General features: G+C 44.0%; 1 protein-coding gene across 1 annotated transcript in view; it reads right to left on the bottom strand.

Annotated features, from left to right (window-relative positions):
• Nucleotides 1–14,876, bottom strand: part of RIN3 (Ras and Rab interactor 3) — a 71,560-nt gene extending 56,684 nt beyond the window's left edge. Inside the window, exon 1 of the mRNA XM_075103746.1 lies at nucleotides 14,553–14,876. Within this exon, the coding sequence (XP_074959847.1) occupies nucleotides 14,553–14,599 (47 nt within the window). The 5' untranslated portion in view covers nucleotides 14,600–14,876. The remainder of the gene's footprint in view (nucleotides 1–14,552) is intronic.
• Nucleotides 14,877–15,310: the final 434 nt, after the last annotated feature.

Here is a 15,310-nt window from a genome sequence, read left to right as displayed (position 1 = left end):
GTCTCTGTATCCCTTTTTTTCATAGCTACCTTCCTGCTGAAAAAAGCATGAAATTCTGAACCCAGCACACCGGAGAAGGAATAATCGGTTACATGAGTAGCAGCAAAAGTGCGGCAAGGTTTCGTCAGTTAGACCTTTGCTACATATACATAGCTACCTATGCTTTCCTCGGTTTGATATAATTTCTGATTGGAGAGCCTTATTAAAAATCTCTCTTCAGACACATGTAAATTCATGTGCTGTTACTTTCATTTTACTGGGAGGGAAGTTATGCAGTGCCCCAGCTACAGGACATCAAGCTTCATTTTGATTCCATCTTAGATGTTGTCATTTCTTGATGCCTTCTCATTATTCTCATAAGCCAGACCATCTTTGCTCACTTGATCAGTTCAGATCAAACTAATCCAAGATGGAGGAGGATTCATTTACTTTCTGGACCTGGCTTGGGTCATCTTGATGGACTCTCCTTTCTTTTTTCCAACAGGTGGTAGAACTGAGGCACTGCACCCAACCTAGCTACAGGGAGAGCTCTGTCATCTGTAAACTTCTTGAGTCATTTCATCATAAAACGGAGTATTAGGAAGATGGGAAGGCAGCAAAGTGACACATGAAAAAGCCCATAGCACAACAGCTAACTTTGTGCACCAAATGTTAACACTTCCTCACAGAAAATTCAGGCTTTAATCAATGCTTTTTCAGGACAAAGCCAAGAGATCTGACAAAAATCAAACCAACAAACAGGAAAAAAAGACAATGAAAAACCCTAAAGCAGAAAGAGAAGAAAGTTCTTGAGGTCTTCAGAGATCACACCCAGCTGATTGCCACCCTCTAGTCGGAAATAAGAAACATAGCTTCTTGTTGCCTGATAGGCAAAAAGAAAGCGAAAAGATGTAGGGTGTTAAGCAAGCCATAGGAGCTTCCTGCACTGTAACTCAGATGTACATAAAAATTCAATAATGGAAGTGCCATGACAGGTGCAGTGTGTTCCATGTGGCAGGCCTGCCTGTTCAGTAGTCCTTCCTACCTTGCAGAATGCTTGTTTCTGGTCCACCTTGGTGACAAATGCATAGCTCAGGAAGTTGTGCTTCTCAAACTGTGGTCTGCGGACAACCTGTGGTTGGCAGAGCACTTCCTCTTGCTCACTGCACTCATTTCCACTCCACTTTTATGTCCACCCTTCGTCTGTTTGGTCTTTGATCTACAGTTGATGCTCTGCATGTCCAGACCTTTCCACTCAGCCTGGAAAGCACCACATTTTATAGCCGAGGCAGCAGCTGTTCCAGCTGCCAAAGGTTAGGCAAACCAAGGGTCTCCTAAATACCCTGACACCTCATAGTTTAGCAAACCTCTCTGTTCCCCACCTACTCCACTTTCTGTTACAGGTACCCTCAATTTCAGCAGTGAAGTTTTGCACTCTGCAATTGAAGGCTGACTTCTGCAAGCTTTTCTGTACCTGCTATGGATTTCCAAAGTGCCCACCTCTGTGAAGGCTAGCAGGGGTTTGCACACACAGACTGCAGGCATTCACCTCTCCCCAGCTGGGCCCTGCCTGCATGGGTTCATATGTTTGCCAAAGTGGAGCAAGTCACCACCCTGCCTGGGAGCTCCACTGATGGGCACAGAAGGATCAGGTGTGGGACAGCTCACCTGCCTTTAAATCACTCACCATCTCACCAAGCCCTCACCTCCTCGGTCACAGAAACCAATAGAAGAAATCACAAAAATAAGCAAGGGTTATTATACTTTTTTGGGGGTAGAGGTGTAATGGCCACTTGTGCAGGTAGAATGCTAATTCACGTGTTGATCCATTAAATAATAAATGGCCACAGACAGTTTTCTGCTCACATATGACACCAGATTGCTGTCTTATACATTACAGGGCTCAGTTTGGAGGTCTGATAGACCAGCAGCACACCAAAGTAACTGTGTGGACTTGTACTGCTGCCTGTAGAGCACAGCAAGGATAGCTGAGCTAGCTTTAAGGGTATTAGCTGAATCACAGAAGTATGCTCTATGCAGAAACACGGAGCTCACTGGCAGAATAACTTAGCTTGTGCTAAGCTCTGGTGCCCTGGTTGCTGCCGTTACCACGTTTAAAGCTAAAACAGATGTATTTTTCCTCATTACTGCCATAATGCAGTCAAAGGACATGACCTCAGCTTATCTGGATTTTGAACTGAACAGAATCTTGTCCCCGTTCAAAGGTACAGAGTCAGGTCAGCTCTGAAGAAGACTTGCTGGATGGGAGCTACTGATGCTGGGAGGGACACGTAACCACTGTCACTCATCAGAGCGCAAATCCGGTGATTAAGACTAAGGATCATTCTCAAATGGCATGAGTAGCCGGGCTAAGTCGTTCAGGAGTGGAGAAGGAGAGGGTGCTTGCAGTGCTTCCCGTAAACCACCCAACCACAGCAGCTGTGTTACCTGCTTGGGTTTCTGCTCTAGTCATTTGGAGAACGCTCCCATTGCAGGGGTGCCCATCTCAGGTATTAGGGGCCAGTTCTCAGCTCCTCTAGAAGAGCTGCTTTTTCTCCTAAATTAGTCAAGCTTAGCTGTAAAGGCCTACAGTGAAGCAGTGGCAATACCACTGTCAAAGCCTCTTGTTTGACCCTGTCAACAATCTTCCAGCGCAGGAATGCTCTCAAGGAGCAGGGATGTACAACTAAATGTTTATTAAGTTGCTAGCTTCACTATGTTTTCTAGGTTCATTAGGTCTGTCCCTCCATTTACATACATAAAGGTATGTATATTGTAAAGAATTGCATATGCATAAAAACCCCAGACAAAATACAAGGTAATTCATGTTACTGCTAGTACCCAGGTCAGCTCTACCAACAAACAAGCCTTCTTAGACTCACAGCCATGACACAAGCAAAAACAAGATAAAAAACCAAACATAAATTCCCTGAAGGAAAAGGCCTTCTTTCAATGCCTTGTTTTTCCTTCAATCTAGCTGTACCTTGCATTCATTAATGCAGAAGTTAATGCAGATGGTATACACTGCCTGTGGCCCCACAGCGGACTGAGGCTACTATAGCCTGTTGGTGTAACATGACTTGTCTTGTATTCACCTCACAAATTATACTGCTACCTTTATGTAACCTTGCACATATATATTTTGCATTCAACGATTTGTCCTAAAATATCTTATCAACTTTCTCTTTTACTCAGTCAAAACATACTTTTGCAAGTCAAAACCACTTTACAAGTTTTATTAGCCTCCTCCCTTACTAATAACAGACAGTTGCTGTGTTAAAGATAAGCCCTTCTCCCCTGTATTAATAATCAGAGCTTCTCAGGTTGTTTGTCCTTTGCCTATTTCAAACCCAAAAGATTCTCTTAGGAATTTTAGCATATCAGTGAAACTAAAGATTTTTCTTTGTGTGCAGGCAACAAAGGATGACTTATGCTTCTGCAAGGCCCTTTCACTGCAAAGAAGAGAGCTTCTGAAACGCAGGCCTAGCCAGGAGCCATTTCTGGCAAGGTCAGAGGAGCCAAAAAAAAGCACATTTTCCTTAACAAAAAGCTGTGAAAGTGTTTGCTGGATGATTCTACTTTAATTTCTCTGGAAAGCCTTATGAGGTGCAGGAACTAGAAGCAAATGTTTGGAAGAGGAGAAACAGTTTCCTAAGTGCTAAGAACATAAGGAAGCCACAGATCTTCCTCACCCTCCGGTGTCAATGCACTAGAAGGGCCCAGCAGAGCCACCAGCTGGAGAGAAGATAGATGGTTTTGTTTTGTGTCTGAAAAACACGTGAAGTGTTGGAAGCCCAGAGCACCCCGATTTTGACTGCAGGGCCAGGGCTATTATGAGAGTTTTTGCCCTTTCCCAGCCCATCTGGCCAGGAAGGAAGTCAGGAATGAAAACCTGGGGAATGCTTTTCTATATTGTACACACTTAACAAAGAGAGGAAAGGGAAACGGAAAATAAAGAGGAGACAGAAATTCCCGAATTCAAACTTCATTAAGAATATACTGTAGTTTTGCTTAAATAAATCCATTCTGTTTCAAACCCTAGCTACTAAAAATTATTTGAAACTGCATGGCATGTCAGAGCCAAAACCCTGGGCAAAATATTAAGACTAAAGTCAGTTAGTTATAAAAAGCAATGGCTTTCCCCACCCTGTGAGAGAATTTAGTGTAGACATATGAGACACAGAAGATACTGGGTGCTAACCACACAGACTTGCAGTCTTCCCCTCTTCTAAGAAATACCTGCAAACGCTCATCTCAGTCATGATTTGCAACTAGAAATGGCCATTTTGCCAAGGGAAATAAATCCATTGAACTTTCATCCTCCAGTATCTCAAGGAGCAGAGAACAGGCCTTCAGAGGTCCCCTTCTCATTAAGGCATCAAGCAAAGGGTCTTCAAACCAGTCACTCAGCCACTGATCTGCAGACTTACTTACACAGGAGTATTCATATTTTGGATATGTTTTCCTTCCACTGTCAGTGTGAATGCATTTCAATACATGGTGCTGTTAGTGGAAAAAAAAATCTATAACTGTGAACCTACTCTTTGTCATCCTTAAGCCTTACTCCAACAATTTCATACTCCTCATATTTAATTTTGATTAGGCATTGGAGAAATGTGTTTATTTATTGCTTTATGATCTGATAGGATCCCTGCATGCATTCATACCGAGGCAAGGTTAGAGATCTGCTTTCCTGGAAGAAGAAGAACCAAAAGGCTTGTTGGGGTATTTCAGGGATATGGAAAGGTGGTGAAAGGGCAAGGTCCCCTGCCACAAGGATGAGAGAGGTGTTCTAGTTTGCTTGGCTAAGTTGAGCGACCTGCCCTGTGCATGGGCATGGCCCTCATCATCCTGTGCTGGTGGGACAGCCTGGGGCCAAAGGACTGGTTAGTGGAGCAGTGTCAGAAACTGCTGAAATGTCAGTGCGGTGGCTGGGAGCTCAGCACTTGACTACAAAACCTGCCAAGCAGCAAGGCAAGTCTGTCATCTCCCACAGACCCAGTCAAACCATTGTTGGAACCTCAGGCTTGTTCATTTGTTTACAGTCACTTGTTCACCAGGGCTATGACATAAATAAATCTTGAGCCAAAGGCTGTGGGTTCACAGCAGTTTAAGACAATCCATAACATGGCTGCTTTGGTCATCTCTTCCCCAAAACATCAGTGCCGCACCCACCCCCTCCTCCAGGCTGCCATTGCGTGGCTGACCCTGGGGCAATCTGAGTCAGGGGCAGGAGGGTGGAAGAAGGTTTGTGCTGGATATAGCTCTCCAGCCTGGCTCCCTGCTCAGCTTGGTGAGGCATGAACAAATATTTGACTTGGATTGAGCCCACTGGCACCAGTCACCCTGAATTACTCCCTGGAGCTGCTTCTTCTCCAGCAAGACCAGAGGTCCTCAGAGGTGTGTAGGTTCCTAAATGGGACACAACAATTAAGCACCTAAAGTTAGGCAGTGTGAATCCAGGCTAGACCTAGACAGCTAGGTCTGATAGCAAAGGCAGATGCCAGAATTCTGGTCTAAGGGGTTAACCCCTACCATCCACCCCTATCACAAGCTGCTCTTCACAATACCCCTCAGGCGATCTCTACCACAGTTTCCCAGCCCAGAGGACCCATCCCTGCTGGGAAGGTAACACAGTCGCTTTCCCTTTTGTCTGGAAAGTTTACAAGTGAGATCCAACCTAAAACTAACTTCTAATCCTTAGAAAGGATTAGAACAGAAGTTCAGTACAGAATTATACCAAAATGTCCTGTGTTACATATTTGTCCTCTGGACAGGAAAGAAAGTCATCCAAAGCCAAGCTCTTTCCTGCCGGCTGATTCAGCAGGAGAAGCTCTGAGTTTTGCCTGGTTTCTCTTTTTGTGGGGGGTATAAGGAGTGACAAATTCCTTGGAGAGAACTCGGTGGGGGGGGGGAAAAGGAGAGAAAGAAGAGGGAGAAAAATTCTTGGCAGGCAAGATGAAAGGCTGGGCCATGTCCCAGGCTGTTGTTTAGCCAAATATGTAGGACAAATTTCTTTTGCCTAGAAGTCTGCTAGCAATTTGCAGAATAGTGTTGCAGGTAGCCAGCAGAGCTGTAAGTCTCCTGACTCTGCTATGTTTTGCTCTCTCTGTTTCCTTGGTGAATTTTCCAAAGCAGCACAAAATTCAATCCAGTTCACAAGGGGCTGCAGCTGCTTCCAGTTCTGCTCAACAGCTGCTTTTACAAGACAGAGGCTTCAAAAGACTGGCTTTCTTCAGAGGGCCACAAGAGCGGTGTACCTGAGCTGTGTGGATTCCCTAGATTTTGCAAGGTTTTCCCAGCATTCAAAAGGTTGGATGTATTCACTTGGTTTCAACAAAGCACTTGAAATTCCCCAACAGTTCATTAGCCTCGAAAAAGCAAATAGAAAGTACTAACTAATATGGTAGTGAGATAATTTCAAGCAGTAAGACAGGTCTTTCAACCCTACCAGGAACAGTGTTGACCAACAGAGCCCAACAAGTCACCTAGAGCAAATACCAGGAGCCCTAGCCCTTGCAGAACCATTATCTGAGGCAGAATTGCAGCCCTGTCTCAGGGGACAACTCTCGGGGTGTTGTTTCATGCTCCTCCTAATCCAGGGCAATGGCAGGGTACTGCAGAAAGGGAAGTCTCCTGACCCCACTTGTACACGCTTCCAACACTTTACTTTTGCTGCATCTCTTGCTTCAGCTGCAGAGGCTGTGTAAACACTGAGGAAGCTGGTTCAGCTCTGTAATCCGTTAGGGAACTCATCTACCAAAAAGAAAAGGCTTTCTGAGAACTGGATTCTGTTCCTGACATCACCCCAAACCTAAGGGATGGTCTGGGCAAGCCCGGGGTTTAACTGCTTAACAAGGATCCAGGGGATTGGGCTACAAAGTATATGACTATAATCAAATCAGCTCCATGAGCTCGAGCTTCAGTTTCCCTTTCTAGAGCAGCAGTAGTAGACACCTGCCTTCAGCTGGTTGTTGGGAGGTTTAATATTCTTGAAACACCCAGAGATCCCCTCATACATACAGGGGCTTTATATTAATCATACAATAGCATTACAACTAGTGAAAACACCTTGTCCCTTTTAAAGGCACCAGTAATGCAGAAAGCAGAACTCCTTTACTCAGACATAAATATATTCCCTGTTTAGCAGAAAGGTGATGGAAAGTCTGGGAAAGGCACACAGATCTGCATGTATGTATTGTTCTATGTGAAAAGAGCTGCATTCCATAGCACTCCCTGACTTGCATGCATCTAACAGAATATCTATTTAGGAAAATGTGACTAGTATAACCAGCAATGTAATGCTCACATCTGCTAATCCTTTGCTGCTCAAGTAATCATCTTCACTTGCAAAAAGATTTATACTATTTTGGGTGCAGGCAAAGAGGAGCTAAGCGTTCCAAATCTCACGCAGCTGATATCTTGAGGGAAGCATTGCCTTAATATTCCCACTCCAGCAGGGTATATTGATGCAGGGATCTCATTTCTGGAGGTGGATAGAATTATTTTACATAGCTCAGAGAGGCACAAAATGGACAGAGGAAAGGCTTGTGGCTACAATATTTACCATATTGGGTGATGCCTGTAGCTTTATTACATTTGCTCAGCTTAAATAGCGCTGCTTGCTTGACCACAGCTGCTTTGCAGTGCTGTTTCATCATGTACTTTCACACACACACGCACACACCAAACTTCACAGTTAAAAAACACCAGCTGAAAGCTTGCCTTGCCTCTCTGAGAAGCAAGCACCTGACTACCTGGGATGGATTCTGAACTCAGCCCCTCTCCAACTCTGGCGAGTTACTCTGGACTAACACCAGCATGTGGCTCCAACTCAGCCATGTGCATATTTTTGTTTTAGGGATTCCCTCTGTCAGGGGGGAGGATGGGGTTGGCCCATGTGTTCCTACATTGTAAGAGCAGATCATGGAGGGAAAGTGGGGTGCCGAGGGTCTTTGCAGAAAACACAGTATACACACAAGCAACTTTGTGTAACAGCCCCACCACCCTCCACAACAGATGGGGTGCAACCATCGCACATGGACACCACTTCTCAACCCTGAATGCTACAGGCAGCCCTCTCTGGCAGGGAAGTACAGAAATGGTTTAACAGCCAGGTTTTAACCCCTGCAGATGCTGTACACCCTTTTTGGCAGTTAGCTCCTATGGATGCCTGCCTGCCTGCTCAGCTGTCTTCTCACTGCTTTTTCTTTGTGCAGCTAGAACAGTGCCCGAGCCTGGGTGTGCCCAGCACCATTACATCTCCCACTTTGCATATAGATGCCCCTGTAACCATGAATTCTAGAATACCCCACTGCTGGCTGGCTCTCCTAGAAGAGCTGCACACCCTCATTCAAGTGGTGTGCATGCAGGACAGGACTCAGTCATATATATCTTAAGTGCCTCTTTGAATTCACAGGCACAAGTGCCATTCCCTGTCCCCTGCAGCCCGTGGTTAGTAATTCTAGTAAACTGACCTAGCTTTTAACAAGTCCTACACCTCTGATATCATAGTCAGTAACCCAGGCCATGCCCACCAGGGCTATAAAGGCATCGCCCCCTCTCACTCAGCAAATTCTGGAGAAGAAAGCATCTTCATTAAATCTGTTATGTACCACCTGTGCCCAAATTTTAAGAAAGACATTTTCTCATACTGGCACACAGGCTGCAATGATATTAGAATATTAATGTTTGAAGGTTTTTAAAATTATAAAATACCTAACAAGCACTCCAGACCCCTCCAGCTCAGTAATAATGATCAACAAATTTTCAGTGACAAAAAAATCATTTACCTGTCCACATACAACCCCCCTAAAAGTTTGCAGAAATGTAACTGGGGAAACAAAAGATTGCAGAATTTTTCTCTCTTCATCCTTAAATTAAACATCGCATAGAAGCAAATTATTTCTCCCAAAAGTGACATAACTCATAGAAGAATTTCTGCTATATATCTTGCAACGCTGAGAAACTGATGTACACACCTCCTCTGAACAGAAAAGTGGTTTATAAGCTCTTCTCTAAACATCAGTATTATCTTGCCTTTGCCACCTTAAAAACTCTTGACAAATTTCACTTAATCAATTCGTATGTTGTTCTGGTGATTGTAGTGCCGCTACTCAGTTATTATTCATATCTGTGACAACTGTGGTACGGGGAGGGTAAGACCAGCAAGCACGAGGTCTTGACGTTTCAGTTCATTTTTGAAAATAAGCACCATTTACTTAGGGGTCTACTTAACTACTCATCTGAATTGAAATAGCATCCCCAGTCCTCCCTAAGGATAAGGGCATGTTCATTGCTGGAGAGGGCCCTTACCTCAAGCTGGTTCAGTAATCCTGTGTGCAGCTGTGGCAAACGGACATGGCTACAGCGTCCCTGAGGAGAAATCCATGCACAGTGCCACTGCCTTGGGGGCCAGGTCTGGTGTGAACTGGCAGCCAGTCAGAACCCCATGGATGAAGAAGTTGGAGGAGGAGACAGGTGGATTTTGTACTTGGTTACCAGAAAAGTGACTCTGTAGGGACCAGAGCCAGCTGTGAGAAGTTACAGGAGCTCCTTGGAAGGTGCATGTGGTGGGGTGGGCACACAGAATTTGAATCCAAGACAACTGAGTGACTTAGTCTAGCTCCTACTTGGTTGTAGATGAGGATTTACTCGGGAGATTCCACTTTAGTTACCAATGGTGAAATACCTGCCCAACACTACAGAAAAAGTTAATCTCAAAATTAGGAGTAGGAAGTAATCTAGGACACAGGCTGAACTGCAGACCACTGCTTAGACCAGTGCGTACTCTGAGATCCAAGATTTGCTACTTAACTGCCTTTTTAGCATGACTTTGCATTAACTGTTTCCACTGGTTCTTGAAGCCTTCTTAAAACTACTCTTCTGCAGCAAATTATAGTGTTCTTCTATTCTTGTTTTCTCAGTTTTGACCTACAACTATTCAGAAAGAGAAATCTGAAGTCTTCGTTGGTAGTATGAATACTTCAAACCTACAGAATATTATGCTTTTTTTTTTTTTGAATGACCAAACATCTCAGGTTTGTAACTATGCCTGCTTTAATTCCTCAGAGGTGTCTTCCATGCAAGGCCCCAGATCAGCACAGTGATCTATGATCTAACTGCTGCTCTGAACACCACGGCTCCCAAGACCGAGTCCATCCCAGCATATCCCGCACCCTTTGACGGCAGAACCACTGATGATAATATGGCAAGAGGGATTATAACCTCTCCTTGGTCTTCTAGAGAACATATGCTAAATGTGCTTTCCCCTGGTTCTTTCAAATTCTAAATCTTGTAATGACTTCTTAAATACATACATTGTCATTCATTTGTAATTCCTCACAAAGGGCAAACTAAACAATCACAAAGGTACATACACCCTTCCCTACACAGGGGGAATACTTTTGTGATACAGTTGGGAAAGTGCCATCATCTTCAGGGCTTTTGATGACCATACCTATCCTCTACTCACAGACCCATCTGCACTAGAGTTTGGTCAGTCATTCCAAACAGCTGCCTTTTCTTTCTAATTACCCTTCCAAAGAACTATTTCTTTCTAATTCCAAATGCAAAAACCCTCCTCCCTTCCAAAATTATAATGGCTAAAGGTCTGTGATGGACAATATTTCATCCTCGGTTCACTAAGACACTTTGGTTTCTGTGCTCGTTAGCAATCAAAGCAGCCAAGCATTTAAAACTCTGAGAAGTGAATCTTGCTGCAGCTTCTTTTTCTAATGGACTGAGTTTAGGTATTGGCTTCTATGTCTATTTTTAAGGTTGTATTAGAGATCCTTCTGAGTCTCACAAGCCTATACTGTTGATCTCAGAGAGGTTGCCTGTATTTAGTGATGGATGAGTTAAAATATAGTCCTACTATCATTTGGAAAAATGCTATAACATAGATAATCTCTGAGATACCTGGACTATGTACACATGGTTTGAGAAGGGGTGGAACCAGCCCAAATTTGTGCCAAGCAATGCCCATAACTACTCTCCAGGACACACTGTTCTACATATATACCTGTACGCACAGAGCAAGACAGACGCATGCACACATGTGTACATTTTTCAGCCTGTGCTGCCTCTAGATTTGGAGGTCAACAATACAAACCAACACATAGCCATTGAGGACAGGAAATGAAAAACTGTATTTATCTGAAACTGTAATAGAAAGGAGGTCTCCCCTCAGCATCCTTTTCTCCAGGCTAAACAACCCCAGTTCCCTCAGCCGCTCCTCATAAGACCTGCTCTCCAGACCCTTCACCAGCTTTGTTGCCCTTCTCTGGACACACTCCAGCAGCTCGGTGTCCTTCTTGCAGTGAGGGGCCCAAAACTGAACACAGTATTCGAGGTGTGCCTCACCAGTGCCGAGTACAGGGGCACGATGATCACTGCCCTGCTCCTGCTGGCCACACTATTCCTGACACAAGCCAGGATGCTCTTGGCCTTCTTGGCCACCGGGGCACACTGCTGGCTCATGTTCAGCCAGCTCTTAACGAACATCCCCAGGCCCTTTTCCTCCAGGCAGCTCTCCAGCCACTCTTCCCCAAGCTTGCAGCATTGCATGGGGCTGTTGTGACCCAAGTGCAGGACCCAGCACTTGGCCTTATTAAACCTCATACAAGTGGCCTCGGCCCATCAGTCCGGCCTGTCCAGGTCCCTCTTCAGAGCCTTCCTACCCTCAAGCAGATGGACACACCTGCCCAATTTGGTGTCATCTGCAAACTTACTGAGGGTGCACTCGATCCCCTCATGCAGATCATTGATAAAGATATTAATTATAATAAGATATTAAACATTTAAAAAGACTGGGCCCAAAACTGAGCCCTGGGGGATACCACTTGTGACCAGTCGCCAACTGGAAGGGTGCTTACGAGAGTGGTTCTCTAGTCTGCTCCACACAGGAGACTGGACTTGACAATCAAAACAGTCCCTTTTGAAGCTAAAAATCTGTGAGCCTATGACAGCTGTTCAGTTTCCAGATTCCTCCAGTGCTTGACCTCTTTACGTCTACATTCATTGCATGAAATCTGTCAACTGTGATGGTGGTTTTTGTGCCAAAAAGACATTTCACTGAAAAGATGCACAATCGTTACTCTATTAGGCAGCCTGGTGCCCCAGAAATGAGAACCACTCATCTCAGCTACCTGAACCAGCCATTATCCCAAAGGACTATTTAATATTTGCCTATTATGTCTCTGTCTCAGCTCCTGTCTGCTCTCCTCATCATCTCCTCCATACATTTGCCAGATGTTGGAATGAAAGCATATACCTTTTCATGAAGCTGTGGTCACCAGGCTTAATCAGTTCACATTTCTCCAGATGTTTTGTGATCTCACCACTTATTAATGTTCCTACGAGTTAGCCTGACTCTAGGTCAGAATTACTGGTTAAATTTCCCTGTTTCCCTCCCAACCCATTTTGGAAGAATTTTATTAGATTGATTTTTATCCAGCCCCTCGCTACTCTTTTCCCCACATTCCTCTCTGAGGAGCTACTAACTCTGGATGCAGATTTGTCCCGTGTCTTTCTGCCATGTCACATGTGTAAGTCAGCAGAACCTCCTTACTGATTTGCTATATACAGAATAGGCCCTTCAGTCATTACTAGGAATGGATACATGGATACTTTCCAAGTTGTTAGGGTACTTTTATAATAATTTGTATTGTCATAGTTTTTGTGCATGTGAGTAAGCTTTCCCATTTAATTAATAACCTGAAGACTATGGTGAATAAAGGTGCAATCTCAGCAATTGCTCATGCAATTTTTGTGCACAGAATTTTAAAATCAGGTCCAACTTCTCAATCAGCAGCTTGCCTTATGTTACCATCTCTTTTGAAAGCTACCAATTTCATCTACACACACTTTGTGCAATTGACACCTAATTAAATGTGACCATAACAGGTAATTAGCTAAACATCACTTAGACATGTCTCTAATTCTGTAGTATGTTGGATGCCACAAGGTATGCAAGCTGAAGTGTAATTCTGAGGATCTTCAGCAATATTGTGGCATGTAAACCTAAGTTCCTTTTTATGAGTGGGAGATAGATTGGAAATAAAGACAGTTGATGAAATAAAAGGCCGTTCTGTTAAATTGTTCAGATGCTCATAAACTTATGGACAATGCATGCACCATGCCCATTCATGCTTCAATATTCCTGCAACCACTTGATTTACAGTCCAAATCCAGGGTCCATGGCATGTTTACTTTCTCCTGCAGCTCTAAACTGAAAGCAAACCTTTGCAAGAATGTGGCTTCTCTCAGACAAGCTGAAAAAGAGATAAAGAGTATAAATCTTCCAGTTTCTCAGTACTTGGCATCTTAACTATCACAAAAGCAGGGAATATCTGCAAAGTGCAAATTCTTTGGATTATCATCTGCTAAATTCCTCTTGCCGGTCTACAGGGATTGGATTCTTTCATTTTTTCCTTATGGCTGCATGGTCTTTGTCCCTCAGTGTTTAATGTTAGGTGGAACTGAGGAATTGTACCTTGGAACAGGAGCGTCATTGTTCCATTTAATGTAAATAACTGAACAAGGCAAAAGCAGTGACAGTTGTAATGCAGGGTTCTCACTCCATGTGCGTTTTTTGAAACAGTGCTATGGGGAAACTACAGCACACTAGCCTGTCAGCAGCAATTTTATCCCCTTTTTGCCTAAGTATGCTCCGAGTCAAAGGGGACTGACTTGCAGCACACTCAGTGACTCAAAATGCAAATATCCCATTGCTATCCACCTATACAGCTGCTTCTACCGCATCCATCACAGATATATCTGGGAGCTTTTATTCGTGGCAAACAGGCTAAGTGTCAGACAGATTGGAAACACTCTTAATATCCGGTATTATATGTTTTTCCAAAGGGGGGTGACCAAAGGTTTCAGCAGCTATGTAACTTTCCTGATTGTTTTCATCAGGAAACAGAAACGCTCAGCTTCAGCATGCGCTTTATGATACAACCAAGCCTCGGGTGGATTCCAGCCTGATCCTGGAACCCCAGCAGCTGATGTCCTCCCACTCAAAATCCATTTTCTCTCCCACTACGTTTTCTTGGTGATCAGTCCTGCAAGGTGTAGTGTCTGTTGGACAGGAGCAAGGAGAGCCTGGAGTCTTTTCCTAACAGAAAGCACATCTGAAGTCTCCTGGGAGTCTGCAGACAGGGTTTGTGTGTACCTTAGTGTGCTGGAGCTGGAGTGACCATAGGGATGAGCCCTTATCCACTTCTCAACATTTCAGTAGAAACAAAGCAAGCCTCCCAGAAAAGATTTGTCACGTTTCCAAAAGCACAGAATTCCCTGTCCTTTGCCCTAAACTGCAGCTTGGAATTCACCCTTCTTCTCTCCTAAATAGCTAAGATTCAAGCTAAATAAAGGTATTGCAGTTTGTTTTCAGCTGGAACATGTTATCTAAAGGAAATACTGTAGGTTGCAGTACAATCATGCCACACCATTGTGATTGTGTAGCTGATAACTCGGCAGCCTGCTTGCAAATGCAGCCGAGAGCTCTTTGTTAAGCAGAAGGAAAGCAACAGTTGTTAAAAATGAGCACTCACTAAAGATTCAGGACTTACCCTGAGTCATCCCTGGCTCCCTTGTCTCCTGCTGATGTTTTCATCATTACAGCAAACTTTAAGACACTTTCTGTTTCACAGTGGCTTTAGAGTTCCTTGGTAAAGAAAGCAATTCCTTTCCATCGCTGAGAAGAACCTCCACATCCTTAGGTTTTGTACTGAAAATGATATTTCAAGGGGCAGCAGGGGGAGGATGTTTAAAACCAGCTTCAGAATCAGTAGTATCAGAGAGCAGAGGACTAAAAAAGCACTGAAATGAAAGCAAACTACCAAGAAGGTCTGATTTTAGCCTCTCTTGTTTCTACTTCCTGTATTTATATGAACGGGGGATTTCAGGAAGAGGCAGTCTTTGGTGGTCAAGGGTGTGTGCGTGCGTGAGTGTGTGAGCCATATTTAGTAGTGAAGGCAGGTTAACATTGTCAGAAAGAATGGCCTGGGACTGTCAACTTAGTTGTTTCTCTAACTTAAGTAAGTTTTGGGGAAAATTGCTTTACAGACTACAGGTATATCAGGAGGCAACAGAGCATGGTGAACTCTGTAAAGGATTTTATAAGGCAGCAAAGCAGTAAGTCTCCATCTGCAAATTCCTGAAGCATGTGTATTTCTATTGCTTGAGTAACTGGAACCAGATGGAGCTTGGAAACCTTTATATTTACACAGGACCTGAGAAAACGAAATGTTTAACATTGGCAGAGGACAGCTTTGCAAAAACATTCCCAGTTAAAGCAAAAGCTAATGATAAGGTTTTAAGACTGCTA

The sequence above is a fragment of the Phalacrocorax aristotelis genome, chromosome 9, assembly GCF_949628215.1.
Source record: "Phalacrocorax aristotelis chromosome 9, bGulAri2.1, whole genome shotgun sequence".
Lineage (NCBI taxonomy): Eukaryota > Metazoa > Chordata > Aves > Suliformes > Phalacrocoracidae > Phalacrocorax > Phalacrocorax aristotelis.
Note: the sequence above shows the minus strand (reverse complement) of the source record. Positions and strands in the feature narration are given on the sequence as shown.